This window comes from Nilaparvata lugens, chromosome 9 (genome assembly GCF_014356525.2).
Source record: "Nilaparvata lugens isolate BPH chromosome 9, ASM1435652v1, whole genome shotgun sequence".
In the NCBI taxonomy this organism is placed as follows: Eukaryota; Metazoa; Arthropoda; class Insecta; order Hemiptera; family Delphacidae; genus Nilaparvata; species Nilaparvata lugens.
Genome location: NC_052512.1, coordinates 25,597,701 through 25,616,868, shown reverse-complemented (window position 1 = coordinate 25,616,868; position 19,168 = coordinate 25,597,701). Strand labels below are relative to the sequence as shown.

At 33.5% G+C, this 19,168-nt stretch overlaps 1 protein-coding gene across 2 annotated transcripts in view; it reads left to right on the top strand.

Moving 5' to 3' along the window:
* The window catches only part of LOC111055994 (casein kinase I), a 162,483-nt gene that overhangs the window by 123,630 nt on the left and 19,685 nt on the right, over positions 1 to 19,168 (top strand). Inside the window, exons 7-9 of one of the 2 annotated variants that reach the window (XM_039435697.1) lie at positions 2,534 to 2,704; positions 8,100 to 8,248; positions 16,728 to 17,004. In XM_039435697.1, coding sequence (XP_039291631.1) covers positions 2,534 to 2,704; positions 8,100 to 8,248; positions 16,728 to 16,922 — 515 coding nt within the window. In that variant the 3' untranslated portion in view covers positions 16,923 to 17,004. Of the gene's footprint in view, positions 1 to 2,533; positions 2,705 to 8,099; positions 8,249 to 16,727; positions 17,005 to 19,168 lie in introns of those variants that run through there. The other variant, XM_039435696.1, reaches the window with a different exon arrangement.

Genomic DNA, 19,168 nt, shown 5'->3' with positions numbered 1-19,168 from the left:
CTCACTCACTCGCAGAACTAAAAATCTACCGGACCAAAAACGTTCAAATTTGGTAGGTATGTTCAGTTGGCCCTTTAGAGGCGCACTAAAAAATCTTTTGGCAATAATTTAAGGGTAATTTTTAAGGGTTTAAAGTTCGTCTTTTAGCATGTATATTCTTCTTATTCTCTTAATTATAAATGAAAAATGTCCATACCATATGTTAATATAGAACTATAATCTAGAGAGTACCTCTTCGAAACAGTTGTTAACTGGTAACTAAATTAATAATTTTGTCAGGTTGGCATTAAGTTGAGTTGACTTTGTTAGGTTGGCACCAAGTTGAAGATTGAAATACATTTATCGCGGAAAAATTGATTGGGTACTGCTACTTCAATCATAGCTATTCCTAGGAATATTATATTATTAGCCGTCAGGCTCGCTTCGCTCGCCATATCCGTTTAGTCTGGACCCCCGACTGGATCGTCCTAACATATGATCCTCCTACAAATGAAAAATGCAGGCGAGCGAAGCGAGCCTGCTGATCTCATTCTTGGACGATTCAGTCGGGGGTCCTGGCTAGACGGATATGGCGAGCGAAGCGAGCCTGACGGCTTGTTTTTCATATTTTCAACCATTACATCAACATAGAACGTAGATCGATCATTTGACTAGATGTACATGTGCATGACTGTTGTTTTTTTGCTGCTCTATTTGAGGTTGAATTATTTTGTGTCATTATAATTTTCAATTTTTTCAGTGGATTAGTTATTGTTATTGGTTGTTCATTTCATGTGAGAAGCTGCTGTCAAACAGCTGTTTCATGTTGGAAGCCTCTCGCTGATGACACAACATGCATGACGCGCATCAGTGTGTACACACATGTCGTTAGTGGCCACCCCAATGAAGCACTTGAGCTTCCAAATACAGTATCGACATGAATCCGTTCTATGTGAAGAAATGTTCTGGTTCCAAACCAGTCCTCTGCGACTTAGTAGGCAGCTCTACCAATTGATCGAATACTATTTACAATAACTACAGTTTTAGTGACTAATATTGGGGCACCGAGCTTCGCTCGTTATATATTTATAAACTATTGATAAACAGAACTGAATTCTTTTAAATGATTGGGGAAGGACTAACAGGCACAGTCCAAACTGTTTCTTCCCCGAATTTTGATTTATACACTAAATACTCCAGAAAGTAGGTTATGTTCCATACACTTGAATTCAGGTTCAATTTTCAGTCCAAACATTTAAAAACATAAAAGTTCTAATCTAGATTATTTACAAACCAAATTGAATAACAAAATAACACTCACTGATCACTTAAAATTGTCACATAATGAATAACTTTGAAAATTATGATACACTCTAGTTTAGAATGATTATCATGTCATGTCAACAAATCAGATTATTTTAATCAAGTCGCTTAAAATTTCTTGCTGATTGATTACACAGCTGGAAATAATTCTGTCTCTCTCCCACACACGCATCTTCTGTTCCGACAGACGACGAAATTATCATATGTTTTTCCAAGGATGAATAATTGTTATCCTTTTCATGTCCTTCAGCGAGTTTTCCCAGGGATGAGACATAGTGCAATCGAATTTTTATATCATAAACCTACTATGTTCCAAATTTCGTGAAAATCGTTAGAGCCGTTTTCGAGATCCCTTGAACATAAATAACCAAATATAAAAATAACCAGATATAAAAATATAAACAGGTATACAGAAATTGCTCGCTTAATATAATATGATTTTTTCCATTCACTCTAAATTTTATTCACTGTAATTTTGATTTTCAATCATTGCTTAGAAACAGTTTTTGGATTAGTTTGTCTGTGCATTAGTAGTAGTATAGGCGTCAACTGAGCTCCTTCGTTTTAGTAGGGTATTAGATGTCGGGAAGACTAGTTGACGGCAGGGAGATTAGTTGACGGAAATGATATATTTTGCCAGGGGATTTACTGTGATCAAAATTGCGAGGAGCTTAGTTGTCGGGGAGACAGGTTGGCAGCTAGTTTATAATCCAATTCTATTACATTGCATTCTATCTGACTGTTTACTAGCCTATTTTAGGGTTGAGACTGCCCTATAGCCTGGGTTTCACTAGTAGAGTTAGTGGTGGTCGAGTAACTGGCATACTAACTCTACCGAGCTAACTCTCCTCTACTTAATTGGTCAAGTGACTGTTTCCACTATAATTGAGAATAGTAGGTAAATTGTGTTGTCTAATGAACAGAACTAACCTTATAATGCCAATACGGAACTCTACTCTACTCTACAAGCTCGAGACTGTCTTCATTAGTATAGTAGTGGTGGAGTAGAGTGAGAAGCGGTGGTGAGGGAAGGCAAGTGGTAGAGTACTATCCCACTCTACTCTACTAAAAACTAGTACTCTACCATGACTCATCTCTATCTTTCCATTGGGAGAGTTCACAAGATAGTTAGTACTTTCCCAGGGAACTCTACCACTAACTGTACTAATGAAAACCAAGCTTATTAGTGGTTAAGTGGTGTAATGGTGTAATTGTGTTGTATGGGTTGCAGAGCAGAGCAGGCGAGACGACCTAGAGGCGCTGGGTCACATGTTCATGTACTTCCTGCGCGGGTCGCTGCCCTGGCAGGGCCTCAAGGCCGACACTCTGAAGGAGCGCTACCAGAAGATAGGTGACACCAAGCGGGCCACGCCCATTGAGGTGCTCTGCGAGGGTCATCCTGGTAGGTCTAACTGCACTCTTTGCGAGACAGATTGTAGTGAATCTGTTGTTGACCGAACTTAGTGAGGTCTATGTTTTTAACTCTGATTTTCTTTTGTCCTTCTGTATGTAACGCGATTACGGCCAAACTCGTTGATAGAATTCGATGAGATTTGGCAGGAATATTCCTTTTTCAACTGCGCGTCGATGTATACGCAAGGTTTCTTGAAATTTTGCATTTTAAGAAAAATATGAATTCCTCCATACTCTGATATCACTATATATCTCATCTATTTTGAAGATAGGATCAATCAGACTATAGAATTATTCATAATCAATCAGCTGACAAGTGGATTATTCATTGCATGCATTACACAGATGTCTGGCCGTGTCTAATTCTATAAGGTAGGGTTTCAATATTTTTTATGATGCGTGCCCATCACTATCAATATTCTCAGATTTGAAAAACAAATTCGATAGGTTATTGAAAAAATGATTTAATGAACTAAATAATGCTGAAGAAATTATAATATTCTTGATTGAAAAAAATTAATTTTAAAATAGTTGAGAAATAATTTTATCAGATGATCATTCCATCACGGAACTGGATAAATTATCATATGGGATAAAAATTCAAATGTGATCTGAGTTTTTTAACATAAGTGAGTTTATTTTTATCTTGGAGGATACAAATAACAGTTTTTAAGAGTAAATTATGATTCAACTGAATCAACTAGAACAGGTCACATCAGATACTTGTGGATGAGAAAACTGCGTGAGTAATCAATTTTATCTCAAATATATTCTAATCCAAAAAAGTATATCTTTTTGTGATTTTATAATAAATTTTCATAAATTTAGATTAAATATTCTGGTAGTTTATTTTTTCAAATGATTTAGCAACGGTGCAGAGCTATAAAAAGGATAGAGCTATCTGCTTTGTCTATTGGCAGTCAATCATAGCTGTTAATCAGGTGCTTGCGTTATAACGTGAATCTCTCTATAGATAGATGAACGTTCATATCTAGTCACAAGTCTTCCATACAAATATATTTCTCTATATATTATCATAGAGATAGCCCATGGTAGAGTTTGTTTGTGTTCCAACTCTCAAGCCGATTATTGTCGCCTACTGTCTATTATCACTGTTTTGGTCGGGTGAGAGTGTGAGAATGCACAGTATGAGAGACTACCAGCATCACATAGCTTCACGAAAAACAACTACTGTAGGACTGTCGGCTTGAGTTTTCAGTGAAATTTGGAACATGAACCATATTATGGGATATTTTATTGTGGCTATCTTTTCTCTGAGATATTATCTAGTCAAGATTGAAGTATTGTATTCGCGGTTCAGGTGGGTTTTCGTTTATGAGACACGATTCGACGATCGCATTTTTCCCCAATCGTCAAATAGTGTCGCACAAACGAACACTCACAAAGGGATCTACAAGAGCTTTCAATGGAGAAATTAACTGAAAAAATATCCAAAAAATCTGGTGTGGCGCACTCACACAACTTTCCTTGCCGTTAAGAAAATTGATCACCTGACGCTAGTGTTCCCGCGCATCACAAGTCTACTTATAAACAACGATCTGAGTCAGCTGGTGACAGGTCAATAACGCTGGAGACATACGAGGTCTGCTATCTCTACTTAGTGAATCATTTAATAGAATCAACAGTTTGCAATTGGATAATCACATTTTCTCGAATTTTGAGCTTATTTTCAATTTTAGGTGAAAATGTTACTGAACATTAATTGTAGATTCTCATGCTCAATCTTTTCCACTTGATTTTTTTGTTTAAATTGTATCTGAAGCCTGATAATTGAGAATCTAAATTAAACTTAGCATAGATGGGGTGGAGCTCCTGAAATTTTTACAGATATGGGACTCGTGGCAGTTGATAGGGCTTATGGATAGCTATCAATGGTATAAATTTGAAGAAAATCGTTAGAGCCGTTTTCGAGAAAACCGTGAAAACATGATTTTTAATCATTATCCGCCATTTTTCTCAAGAATATTACGGAGCTCCTGAAATTTTCCCAGAAATGAGACTCATGCCAGTTGATAGGGCTTATGGAAATTTGAAGAAAATCGTTAGAGCCGTTTTCGAGAAAACCGTGAAAAACATGGTTTTTTAGTAATTATCCGCCATTTTTTCCGCCATCTTGAATTGAATTCTATTGAATTTCTTATTGTCGGTATAGCTATCCATGGTATAAATTTGAAGAAAATCGTTAGAGCCGTTTTCGAGAAAACCGTGAAAAACATGGTTTTTTAGTAATTATCCGCCATTTTTTCCGCCATCTTGAATTGAATTCTATTGAATTTCTTATTGTCGGATCCTCATGGTATAAGGACCTCAAGTTTAAAATTTCAAGTCAATCGGTTGATTAGGAATGGAGTAATCGTGTTCACAGACATACACACACACACACACACACACACACACACACACACACACACACACACACACACACACATACACACACACACACACACACACACACACGCACACACACACACACACACACACACACACACACACACACACCACACACACACACACACACACACACACACACACACACACACACACAGACCAACACCCAAAAATCATGTTTTTGGACTCAGGGGACCTTGAAACGTATAGAAAACTTGAAATTAGGGTACCTTAATTTTTTTTGGAAAGCAATACTTTCCTTAACTATGGTAGTAGGGCAAGGAAAGTAAAAATCTGGTGTGGCACACTCACACAACTTTCCTTGCCGTTAAGAAAATTGATCACCTGACGCTAGTGTACTCGCGCATCTCAAGTCTACTATTCAAAGATATGAGACCGCTGGTGATAGGTCAATAACGCTGGAAACACACTATATCTGCTATCTCTTCGTAGTGAATGATTTAATAGAACCAACAGTTGCCAACAGTTGCGATTTAAAAATCAAATTTTCTCGGATTTCAAGTTTATTTTCAATTCTAGGTGGAAATGTTACTGTTCATTAATTGCAGAGATTTTCATGCTCAATCTTTTCCACTTGAAATTTTTTGTTCAAATTGTATATGAAGGCTGATAACTGAGAATCTAAAATCAAGCTTTGCATAGATGGGGCGAAGCTCCTGAAATTTTTACAGATATAGGACTTGTTGCAGTTGATAGAGCTTATCAATGACTATTTTAGGTATAAATTTAATCAAAATAGTTGTAGCAGTTTTCGAGGAAATAGCGAAAACCCCTGTTTTTGACAACATTTTCGCCATTTTAGCCGCCATCTTGAATTGCATTTGATCGAAATTGTTCGTGTTGGATCCTTATTTTGTAAGGACATAAATTTCAAATTTCAAGTCATTCCGTTAATTGGGAGATGAGATATCGTGTACACAAACGCACATACACTCATACACACACACACACACACACACACACACACACACACACACACACACACACACACACACACACACACACACACACATAACAATACTCAAAAACCACTTTTTTGGACTCAGGGGACCTTGAAACGTATATAAATTTAGAAATTGGGGTACCTTAATTTTTTCGGAAAACAATACTTTCCTTACCTACGGTAATAGGGCAAGGAAAGTAAAATGTTCCATTATTTTTCAAAATATTACCTTGATTTCATTGGAGTTGGATTGTTATAGAAAAAATTTTGTTCCGGCGTGGATTGAATCGACAATCTTCCGATCCAGAGCCAAGCACGTTATAGATTTTTGAGACCAGAACGGAGCACGTCTGATGGATGGATTTTATTGCTATTTCTATTGCGTTGAACCATAGAGAATATATAGCATGAGAAGATATCCCATGGTATAGGGCGTTTATGTGCAAATATCAATGTTAACTCAAGCAGATAGTCCTAGTAGTTCTTTTTCTTAACGCTTTGTGACGCTGGTAGTCTCTCATACTGTGCCGTTCCTATACTCTCTCCCAACCCAACAAAACAGTTATAGTAGACAGTAATCAGTAGTGATCTTCTTAACAAAAAATCGTCTTGAAATTTGTACATAAACGACTGATCATGGATATCTTCTTATGCTATCTTTTATCTATGGTTGAACACTCTCACATTATTACAAAAATAGACATATTATTTGGATATTATTAAAATCATGGATTTATGAATGAAAAATAATTTCAACAATCCTCAGTGAATTCAGAATATTTATACAAAATTACAAGTACATCAGTTGAGTAGTTTAGATTTGATGATGCATCAAACATGATTTCGTATCTCGTGCATGCATTAAGGTATCCACACACCTAGCTTCGTGTAGCGTTTTCGGAAGACGTAGTCGTCCTATCTCCCAATGCTGAAAGCTACACTACGCTAGTATTGTGAACGGGACAAATTTCATACTGTGAATTCAAAATTGGGAGATCAGTTTTTGGAAGACGTATTTCCAGCTACGCGTCGCTATAGTGAGGTCCACGTTATAATGGCAGTGTAGGATTGACAATACTGTTGCTGTTCTTTTCTATCATACAGCAAAACAGATTCTCTCTCTATCTTCGCGATGTTGTCTGTTTTCCAGAATATTTTATTTTTACTTTTGACAGTGACTGTACAAAAGTAGACAAAGAATTCTCAGCCACAATATTTTTTCTCCATTCTATCAAAATACTTTAGTACACAAGTCGTATAATTGATTTAAAATGTATTTTTCAAACAATTAAATAATTTTCAGACATTACCGTATGAGAAACACAAATTAAAATACCTGAAATGACATTTTAAAAGTAGATAACTAACCATCCTAGACTTCAGCCATGCTTCTGTTAGCCTACACGTATAGGTTAGACCTACTCGTACCGGTATAAATAATATTGAAATGATATGAAAAAATTCTTTATTAGGCGGAGTTAGGACTTTCTACCACTCAACCTCAAAAAAGGTTAAAAAGGTCAAATTGAAAGGTTATTTCAGAATTATTTCCATTGAAATTACTTATTTTTAATAGGATTTCTATTTTTCTCTTATTTTTAAAAGAAATTGGAATAGAATACCTACCGAATAACTCAATTTCTGTTGTTTTGATATTCAGATTGGTGTAGCACAGCTTTTTAAAATAGCCGCCATTTCAGGTTTGTATAAAAATAAAATCTGATCTCAGTTATGGAAGCAGATTTTTGAATCAAATTATGAAAAATATATATTCTTTATTGATTTGACATTAAATTGATTATTTTATCAAGGAAATTATAATTATTATTAGATCAAATTTAATGGGATGAATTGAGTAACAGCTGTGAACACTCAGTGTCAAATGGAGAGACTTGGCAACTTTTTTCTCCTATCTTTCTTCACTGCCATTATAACGTGGACCTCACTATAGGTGTGTGAAGACTTTAAAGAGACTCTTGTGGGTATTAATAAGATGTGATGTATTTTGCAGAGGAGATGGCAACCTACCTCCGCTACGTGCGACGACTCGACTTCTTCGAAACGCCCGATTACGAGTATCTGCGCAAACTCTTCCAGGATTTGTTCGAGCGGCGAGGATATGCTGACGATGCCGAATTCGACTGGACCGGAAAGACTATGGTGAGCAATCATCCAATTATAATTGAAGAGACTTGATAAATTGTCAAAAATCCTTTTTATTCGAATAAAAAATATTATTTTACCACTTCCCAACAGTAACACAGCTACTGTGAAATAATATTATTTATTAAAATGAAGTGGATTTTTTGACAATTTCTCAAGTCTCTTCAATTATGGAAACGTTGCACAACATCAATATTCACTCCACAGACTTAATCGTTCAATTATAGTTTATATAAATAAGTTGAGACTTCCTCCAACCAACGAAATTACAGCGTTGCCAATCTGTGTAAAATTGCAACTTTCTCAATATTTCATTTACCTACCGAATTGTTTGTAGAATATCATCCCCTGTATTATAGTAACGCTGAGAAAGTTTCCGGGTTTTAAAGGAAATTTAACGTTTTTGATAAAATTGAAAACATCGCGAAAATTTGTTTTTCCTACAGTCCTACAGTTACCTTGAAAAGTGACGATTCCTGCACTGATTACAGAACGCAAAGATTCACTTTTCCGCTCTAGTGCGGGAAAAATCTTTTCTGCACTCCAGATTTGCAACATGGCAACACAAAATAGTTGGTGGGTTAAATGGAGGATTAGTGCACGAAAACAAAAATTAAGTTGGTAACAATGACTGTGGTTAGATTTAGATGAGAATCATTTCAATGGCTACCCTACATTTATGATAAAATCCCAATCTAGAAATCCAAAACAAGAATAATGTTCATCTAAATCATAATTAAATAATCATCATTTACGAATTCTCATCATTTAATAATAAATAATAGTTCTTTTCTATTGATAATAATTATCAATAATAATTATTATTATTTCAACTGCAAGAAGTGAGAAAAGTAGCAAATATACATTATAAAATTCGAATTTTGAGGTTAAATGATTACTGTTCGATATTCATATAAATAGAAATAATAAAAAACATAACAATACTACAATAAATATTCTCTGTTGTCTATGTTATTTTTATAAATATTTTCTCAGTTTACATTGAGCATTTTCCTCGGTAATTTGAGCAAAAGTCTAAATTTCTGAATCGTGTTTCAGTAATTTTTAGCTGGATGAAACAAACTTAGGTACGATTCTTCCCGCTAGGTCGCGCGCTTGTCGGTTCAGCCATCTTGTTGTGTTCAGCCATTTTGCAGCTCATTTCAGCCAACAAGCTGCTGGCGTGTATGTTGAATGTGAATTTTTTGTTCTATCTGTATTTTTTCTGATTCTTGAATGAATAAAAATGAGAATTTTGGCTGAGAATTTTCAACTTCAATTAGATTATTAATTTTTAAATGAGTTAAGGTTGTTATTAATAACAGCATCACACACACAAACATTTGATGGATTTCAGCCATCATTTTACCCATAATTATTTATTTTTCATATTCAATGGTAACTGTAGGAAAAGTTTAATGTGAAATACGTGAGCAAAGTTCACCTCTGCTGCACTCAAGAAGCCATTCCGCCCTCGCCTACGGCTCGGGCGTAAACGTTTCTTTCGGTGCAGCAAACTGTCACTTTGCACACTAGTTGCACAAATAACTATTTCTTTAGGTTATCACTTCTATGGGGCACTGGGGTTGATCTTACTAAATTTTAAGATTCTACTTTTCTGTGACTTTGAATTTGAAACAAAGGTAGTTTGATGTTAGGTATGCTTGAGGATCTTACTTACCATACTTTAAATACTTCTTCTATGTTATTTCAAAATTTGGTTCTGCCATTTTGAAGGTTGGTTACTTTTTTTAATAGAAAGGTGATCATGCAATACTTTATTTCAGTATTAAATTTTTAAAAAATATATGGCCCATAGAGCATCAGTCAAATGTTATGCCAATATTCAGAAGAAGCAATGCAGTAATGCCAGACCAGACATATAAAGGCCGGTTTCCGAGCTCGGGATTTAGCTAAGTTCTAGACTTAAAACAGCTGGAGTCAGCTAAATCCTGAGCTCGGAAACCGGCCCTCAATGTTTAAAACGGTAAACACATTTGCTTTATCATAACATCTACTTACACGTCTCATGTTGTATGAATTATTTATTATAGTTTTCTGGAAGCTGTAGTTTATATAAATACGTGTTTGCAACTTGAAATAATTTATATGTTTATTACAAGTATGATGACATAATATTTTGCAAAATACAATCTTCGATATTCCATTGAATACAATAATTCATTATATACGTTCATGACAAATATATTAACTACAGTTGTTGTCCGATCATCATTTGCAAAATACATCGGCTGTCACATCAAACCAAAATAACACCCACACCCTAAACTTGAAGTGTTTTGTAACAAAATGACACCTTCCTCAATTGTGTAAGTAATTTCAATAAAAAATATCTATGTGCTTTCAAAGTTGTAAAGTCCTTTTATAATAACTCTGTATAATTTTTGATAGTGCAAATAATACAATAGATCAGACATTATAAAAAATGGCAACAAATTAAAATAGATAGTCTAGTTCGTTTTGGGAGTGATATATAAATATTGGTTTGGTGAATGTGAAATGATTTGCAACAATTCAAACGTTTATTTATTTAATTAAAACAGTAGCTAAAGATTAGATTATGAGGTATGTTGTTATCTTAATCTACCATGATACATAATTGCATTAATAAAAATATGTAACAGTATTATGCATGAATACAAAATTCAAGAACATCACAAGCTTTCACTTTATCATGCTGCTATGTCATGTCATTTCTTTCAAATTTCTCTAAAAAATTGTATTCTTCTATTTAGTTATCACATGATTTTAAACTCATGTAGAGAATTTTTCATAGTGAATTGAAAAAAATGCTTATAATTTATGTATTCTAATACTTGGAACTATTGAAATATTTGCAAACGTTCCTTCGTATTCAGCTAAACGTTTCAATCAGCATGTGAAATAATTGTATAAAGACTTTTCGAATTTTAATTTTATTTTCCATCATGTTATTCTGATCGATGAGCAATACCTTGGCGTTTAATATGTCAATAATTGCTTTCAATTGATTAATTAAAAATTTGTTTATAACTTTGTAACCGTTATTTCTGTTGTATAATTTTCAGCGGTCTCCCGCCGCTCTTAGCTTGTGATGTATAAAAAACCACCGCAGCATTTTAAGGTGAAAGATTGTTGTATAATTTGTATTTTTTCAATTATTCCAACTTGAACTTGTAGTTTAAAAAACTATCAATTCACAATCTTCTTCTGTTATTCTGCTTACAATCTTGAAATATTTGACTCTTTCTCTTCAACGAGAAATTTCATTGCCGTAATATCTACTATTTTATGAATATATCAATGTATTCCCTGTTCCAATATATCGATATTATCAGATAATTCCATGTAATTAAGGTGTTAATTGATTTGATATATAATTCATCATTCACTTGCGGTTGCAAACCATTCTCTATTTTCCACAAACTAATTTTAACACGAAAGCTAATCTCATTTTTCCTTGATAACGCTTGCAATATTTTTCTTCTTCATAACAATAATATATAATATATTGTGTTATGATTTTCACATAATCACATTTAATGTCATAAACTTCCATTTTTTAATGTAACTGCATTTTCTTTGTTTGTTGGTGAATCCTAGATTAGGATTGAAATTCATTGGTGAATCCCAGATTAGTATTGAAATTCGGAATGAAAATTAAAATTATGAATAATAAAAAAATATTATCCATCAAAGTTGCTTTGCTACTTGTTAATATTGATGACCAATTCGATATCGATAAAAATGTTATCAAAACTATGAAAGTACGAAATATTGCTAAAACGAGGAGTTGGATTTGGTTGTTGCACTGTTATCAATTTTTAATAGACTCAAACTGAAAATTTTATTTATTTACAAATTTTCACAAACTAACACTTCTGTCAAATTTAGATTGAAACTTGAAAAAAGTTAGGTCCACTCGCCATTTTTCATCATATTTAGCTGACAAAAAATATATAAGCAATATAACTTTGAATGGCCTAGCTAGATTAAAGTCAAAGTGGTAGAGACAAGGCACGCCTTATGTGAGTCAATAACATCAATATGTTCAAATTCAAATTAATCTATAAATGCAATTGATAATGAAACGCCAACTAGAGAATGCCAAAAGCAATTGCAAACTTGAATTCATTGCTCTTAATAATAAAAATATTATTGTACTTGGAGTTTTTGTTGAAAAAGCATATACTTGGATTCTGGTTGTTTCTCGCGAATAAATACATATATGTTTAACCCCAGAAGTAACTACAAAACCGGATGAAAATATTATAAGTCATTGGGAATATGACTGGAGAAAATTTTTTTTCTCCATTGCATAATTAAATTGTATCGTCTTTTTACTCTATCATTTTCTTTATCATATTTAGTTTCTTATCAATTATTATTATCTTGTGTAGTAAGTTAGCCGAATTATTTTGAATGAATCGCTCCTTATTAATTCTATATTTTGCTCGAAACAGCAACTCGTGTCTACGCACAGGTTTTACAACTATGTGGGCACATTTCCATTTGAAATTACAACTGAAATTATAATATAATTATATCTGTTACATTGTAAATAATTAGGTATGATAGTATAAAATACACGTGTTGTTTCTTTTTTATTTGTATATTGTTTAATTTTAAGCTCTGTATGGAACATTTATAATATTAGAAAGATTTGGAAATAAACTTATTTTCGACTTGACTCGAATAGGTCAACGTCAAATATTCATAAGATGAACAAGATAAACATAATTGATAATAATATAGAATTTTAATAAATGTTTGATTTTGAAATTGGAATTATTAGATATGATCGTAAAATAAAACAAATTTCATGGTGTTCCCCTTCTAAAATTTATCTGGTTATTTGAACCTATAAGATCGATCCTTACCGCCGTGTTTTCAAAAATCTTTGATATTCCATTGTTTGCCAAATTTAAATTTGTCTTTGCCCTCAAACATGTGATCAATCTTTAGTCCTAGTTTAGATGAATTGTTGAACTAAAACTAAACCACTGTACTGCTATTGTGATGTATTGCATGTTGTTTTTTTATTGATTATATTATTCTGTCTTCACTTTTGCATGCATTAACTTTTTCTTTCTCTTTCTTTGCCTTGCTTTCATCGGTGTCTTCTCTTCCTTTTCTCTTCTTGAATCAATTTTTTGATAACTACAAAAATGATTGAACTAAAAATAAAAGCCAGAAAACTTCGAAATGATGCGTTCGATACGTAACGCTCCACCGTCGCATATTGGTAAAACTAAATCTGATAAGGTACGTTTTATCAAACATGGACACATTCTAATTATTTGAAACACCCTTGTTCTCAGTGGAATTGTGGGTAGGTTGATGTAAACAGCCCTCCCCCCGCCACCCCATTACATCCTTGTATCTTAAATTTGAATAAAGAATCATTTGGAGATCATCTTAGATTGTCTGTCAGCATTTCTTATACATAACAGTAATCCTTACCATTCAACTAATGGTTAAAGTAAATCTCACAATTATTGCGTTTTCTAGTCTCTGAGCTACTCAAGTAACTGGAGCCGTAACTGATGATGGAGTATAATTGGAGGGAAATAATCATTATTAAAAGAAAATCCAAATTAAATGCTGTAAATCACGCCGAAGATTTCTGCTACTTCAAATATTGACAACAGTTTTTGTGTAGTTGAGAAGTTGATATTGTGGTAATTATTCATATTGAATGAAAAAGACTAAGAAATTGTCAAAAAACCACTGATTTATTGATACTTAGAAAGACCGGTTTCGATTATTACACCATTGTCGATTGACAATGGTGTAAAAACCGAAACCGGTCTTTCTAAGTATCAATAAATCAGTGGTTTTTTGACAATTTCTTAGTCTTTTTCATTCAATATTGACAACAGGGTAAACATAATAATTCATTAGCATTTGAATAATTGCAATATCTCAGTAATTTCTATCAGTAGACTGGCTGGCCGCTATGGCTTCCTATGAAATGAGCGCTGCTAACCAGAGATTTTCAGTTTGGTGGAAGGGTAAGCATTTCTGATCAGCAATTAGGAGGTACCGGGTTCGATTCCCGGGCTGAGACAAATAATTTTTCAATAGAAGCGCTCATCGAATTTCCATCTAGCTGTTTACCCCGTTGTCAATATTTGCAGTAGCAGAAGTTTTCGGGGTGATTTACAGCATTTAATTAGGATTTTCGTTTGATAATAGCTGTTATTAATTCATTAGCATTTGAATGATTGCAATATCTCAGTAATCTCCATCTGAAGGAAAATAGTTTTCTTGATAAATACGTATTGTTTCGCCAACCTAGCAGAATCAGTCATCACCTAAAGCGTATTATTTTATTTAATACGTCTCAACCTAATTCAACTAGAATAAACACTAATCTGGTATGTGATACTCAAGCTGCGTTTACACGAAACTTATTAACAAAATGTTTATATTTCCGTCCTTATATATTCTATTTGATTGAACGGAACTTGACAAACACATATGCTCATCATGTGTATAATAAGTTATGTTGAATCTAATAGAATATATAAGGACGGAGAAATAAACATTTTGTTAATAACTTTGGTGTAAACGCAACTTAAGCCACTGCAACCTCGAGTTGGTTGTTTAGCTCAGCGGTTTTCAGACCGGTTGCACAAAAGCCGGTTAAATTTTAACCGTGATTAATTCCACGAGAACCTATCAGAGAAGCCGTCTTTTCAAAAAAGCCTTCTCGATTGGTTCTCGTAAAATTAATCTTGGTTTAAATTTTACCGGCTCTTGTGCAACCGGGCCACATACTGCCAGAATTAACGCTTCATTTTCTCCAATAGTTGAATTTAAATTTTCACTCATTTTCCCCTGCTAAATATGTACAGTATCTTCAATCTTTAATTATCTGGGCTTGGACATTTACCTTCTCATTTTTTAACTTGCTATTTCAAATTTTCGTTGGTTTTATTACTAGGTCTAGGTTTGAATGTAATCATGTTAATAAAGCGTTTGAGTAGCTTCTTAAAAATATTGTTAGTTTCTATAGTAAAGTTTTAGTAGAGTTTCTATAGTGCCTTTTTTCTTCTTTGTTGGCCAGAAATGGAATGCCATTGGTTGTCATGTAAGGATTCACAAAATTTCAGTTCTTCGATCTGTGAACACTCCCATAAGAACCAACGGTGTTTACATTTTGCCCTTCAGAATAGAAATTCTATGACCGTTTTCACACTTACCGACTCAACAATTAAGAGTCGGCCGACAATTGATAAGTGTGAAAACAGCCATTGAAAATCAGAGGTTCATTTGTTTGTTTGTTTTTTGGGTAAAAAATAATAACTCACTAGTTTCAAATGTCTGTTTCGTAGTAGGTCATTTTATTGTAAATTAATATTGACTTGCTACTCTTACTCTACATTTGAATACACCGACTCGGAATTATTACCAAAATCTTTTATTCATTAAAACTAGTTTTGGTTACTACACCATTATTTATATATATAGTAAATTGAGATATTGAACCTTCAAATGTTGATTTTTCCATCTGTATACTGTCTGCCCACTTTGGCTTAGAAAATGAGCGCTGCTATCCAGGTATTGTCAGTTTGGTGTAATTGGTTGTAGCTTTTAACTGGAGTCCAAAGCATTCTTGTCCGGCAAACAAGAAGTGCCGGGTTTGATTTCCGCCCGGGAATTAATTTTTGGATAGTAGTTATCATCGTAATACCTTCTAGCTATCATTCCTGTTATCAATATTTTGTAGTAGAAGTCTTCGGGCTAGTTGACAACAATTATAATTGTTATTGTTTTTAGTTTAATAGAGACTCAAATTAGTAATTTATTCAATAAGGATAACTACAAAAGTATCACTATCACTATATTTTTTACTACAAATGTTTTTATTCATTGTAGATTCACTTTTAAAGCCGGTTTCCGAGCTCGGGATTTAGCTAAGATCTAGACTTTAAACAGCTGGAGTCAGAAAATTGGCTTTCCAAAACGGGGCGTAGTCGCTGTCCACGTTTAAATTAAATTTCGAAAAACTAGAAAATTGAACAGAAATTAAATAAAGAGAAAATAATGTAAAATTTCAGCTATTTTGATTTTTCTAGGAATGTTTTACTCCGTCAAGGAAAAGCGTTTCCAATTATAGAAATGAGAAAATGAAGATTATCATAAAAAACTACGACTACTCCCTTTTTCGGAAAGCCAATTTTCTGACTTCAGCTGTTCAAAGTCTAGAACTTAGCTATATCCCGAGCTCGAAAACCGGCCCTAAATGTACATTTTTGGAATATTATTGCTTTATTCATAAATATCAAAGTTGTCTTTAACCAAAAATCTGCAAATATATATAGTGATAAAGGCCCTAAAGAGGCCTGTGTTTTGATATAATGTAAATTGATTGTTACCACTTTATTTCAAATATTGTTGGTTTCATCGTAAGTCTAATTTTTAATGTAAACTTTCAAATTTTTTTTGTTAATATCCAAGTTATTTACAGAAAAAAGCACCAAGCAAAAATAGCAGAAAAGACCCGAACGAACAGCGAACTAACACCAACACCAATGTCGCAACCACTCCCTCCTCTAAAACTTCATCTGCATTTTACAAAAGACTGTTGAGTAAAAAAGAGTCTGACAGTACTCAAGAATCCGAACAGCGGCGAGGATTTCTGAAGAGAATTTTCAAAAAATGAAAAATTCTATTTGAAAAGGCGCATGTCTCAATAAGTGAATCTACAAATTTTCTGGTAAACAGGAATAAATAATTTTTTCGCAGATTTGATTGGTTATTTTATTGAGAGTAATTTCTTACAAATTTTTATTTAGTACTAGCAGGAAACCCGTGCTCCGCAAGGGTCTATTTTAAAACTTGACAATCTGAAGCTTGACGTAATGAAATCTTGAAGAATTGAAATAGGCCTATAACCATTCTCGGTTAATTAAAATTTCAAGTTAATCAGTCCAGTAGTTCAGACGTGATGATGCGTCAAACATAATTTTCCTAATCCGTACGTGTATAAATCAGTTCTTTCCTTTATTATAGTATGCATCTGTAACTGTAAGTTCAAATTTAACTATAGCTTTATCTTTACCACATGTTCAATATATAACACATCTTCAATATATTCTTAACGGTATGGAGGCTACTATACACATTTGTAACCTACCCAGAATGGGGGTAGAATGAAGAGATCTCTAAATTGTAAAGGGCGAGTCATGAGACTTTATTAAACACAAAACTTTAGCATTCTATTAAACTTGTAAAATTTTATTAAATGAATTAAACTAATTTAAATTTGGACAAAAACAAGAATAATCTATATCGGTTCATTGCACATTCTAAAAATTCAAGATGACTGCATGTAAGATTTTGCTAACTGCTTATTTGGATTCCAACTGTTCACGAAGGTAGCGTGGACTTTACTCATTTCTCAATTACAAATTTATGATACTAGGGACTCGGTCATTCAAGGGTTTTTAGCATGAGCTAGAAAATATAATGGCACTAACAATCGATCAATTTATAAATTCATTACTATTTAGAAATTTTCACTACACTGATTACTCCCGGATAACTTACTAATTTAAACAAACATTGACATATTCACTTCAAATAATTAATAAACTACTTCAACTTAACTCACGGCGAAAAATAATACATATTAACAAACTTAACAGCAAACAAATTCAACACACGTTAATTTTGAGCCCTCGAGGCCCGAGGCTCTACCTCTGGATTTTAAATGTGAATTCGGCCGCGGCTTGATTGGAACTGAACTATTCCACGTAAATTATGTTCCCCTTCCACCAAGGAGACAACGGTCTATGTGGAGACGAGCATAATTCCGTGGGAAAGGAAAATAATGCAAGTTAGAAATATTCCCAAATACACGTGTATTTTCCATCGCTAACGGAAATACAGTTCCGTGAGAATACCTCAACCCTGCATAAAATTGGAGTCTTCCCGGACGTAAGTTAGCAAAATCTTAATGTGAGAAAATTCTTTTTTAACAGAAAAATAAATTTCTCACGATAAAAATTTACATTCAGCTACAAGATCACTGAAGTCTCATTGTTGAAGTCCTAATCCTACACTTTTCGAATGGACCCATACTTAGTTTATCTCTATGAAAACACAAACCCATAATTAATTAATTTATTTATTTCAATATCATCACCATCACACATTATTTTTTTAAGAACGGTATGGGTGTGATATATCCACATTTATGCGCCGTAGTCAAGTAGCTATTTACAGTGAGATCCACTCCAGCAGAATCTGTCAGCATTGGTTGAATGGATAGAATTGCTGTAATTCATAAGGAATGTAGACAGAGAATCTCTGTATAAATGACGTCTAACCGAAGTTTCTAGCAAATCTGATGAATTTTGCGGTGTAACTGTTGATTAAAATGTGGAATGACGTCAGAAGCATCCATAAATTAGCTCCAAACACACGTGCGACCTCTACAAAAGTACATTATTTCTTAAGTTTTCAATGTATTGTTTACTTTGGTACATTCATTTATTCTATTAGGACAACTTTCAAAATTTTCAAATAACCAACTTTTCTGGACCGAAAATTGAGTGTCGAAGCAGCGATGTGTGATATCATATTATTAACCTCATAATACTTTGGACAACATTAACTTCTTATCAAAATTTAGGAGAGAAATGGTACAGGCTCAGCCTAGTTTTTCCTCCATGGCCATAATTATGTTATGATTATAGTGTTTTTGTACAATAAATAAATTAATTAATATTCTAGCGATCCATGTAAATGTGATAATTCAAAAATTATGAACAAGTAAGTGTCGTTCCTACTGTATGTGTTTGTAAACTAGAAATTCTGTTCAAATTTCCGGTAAAAAATACAAATTCTTACAGCTTTTTGTTAATGTGAAACTTCTTAGAAGGAAGTACTCACCTTGCTTGATGT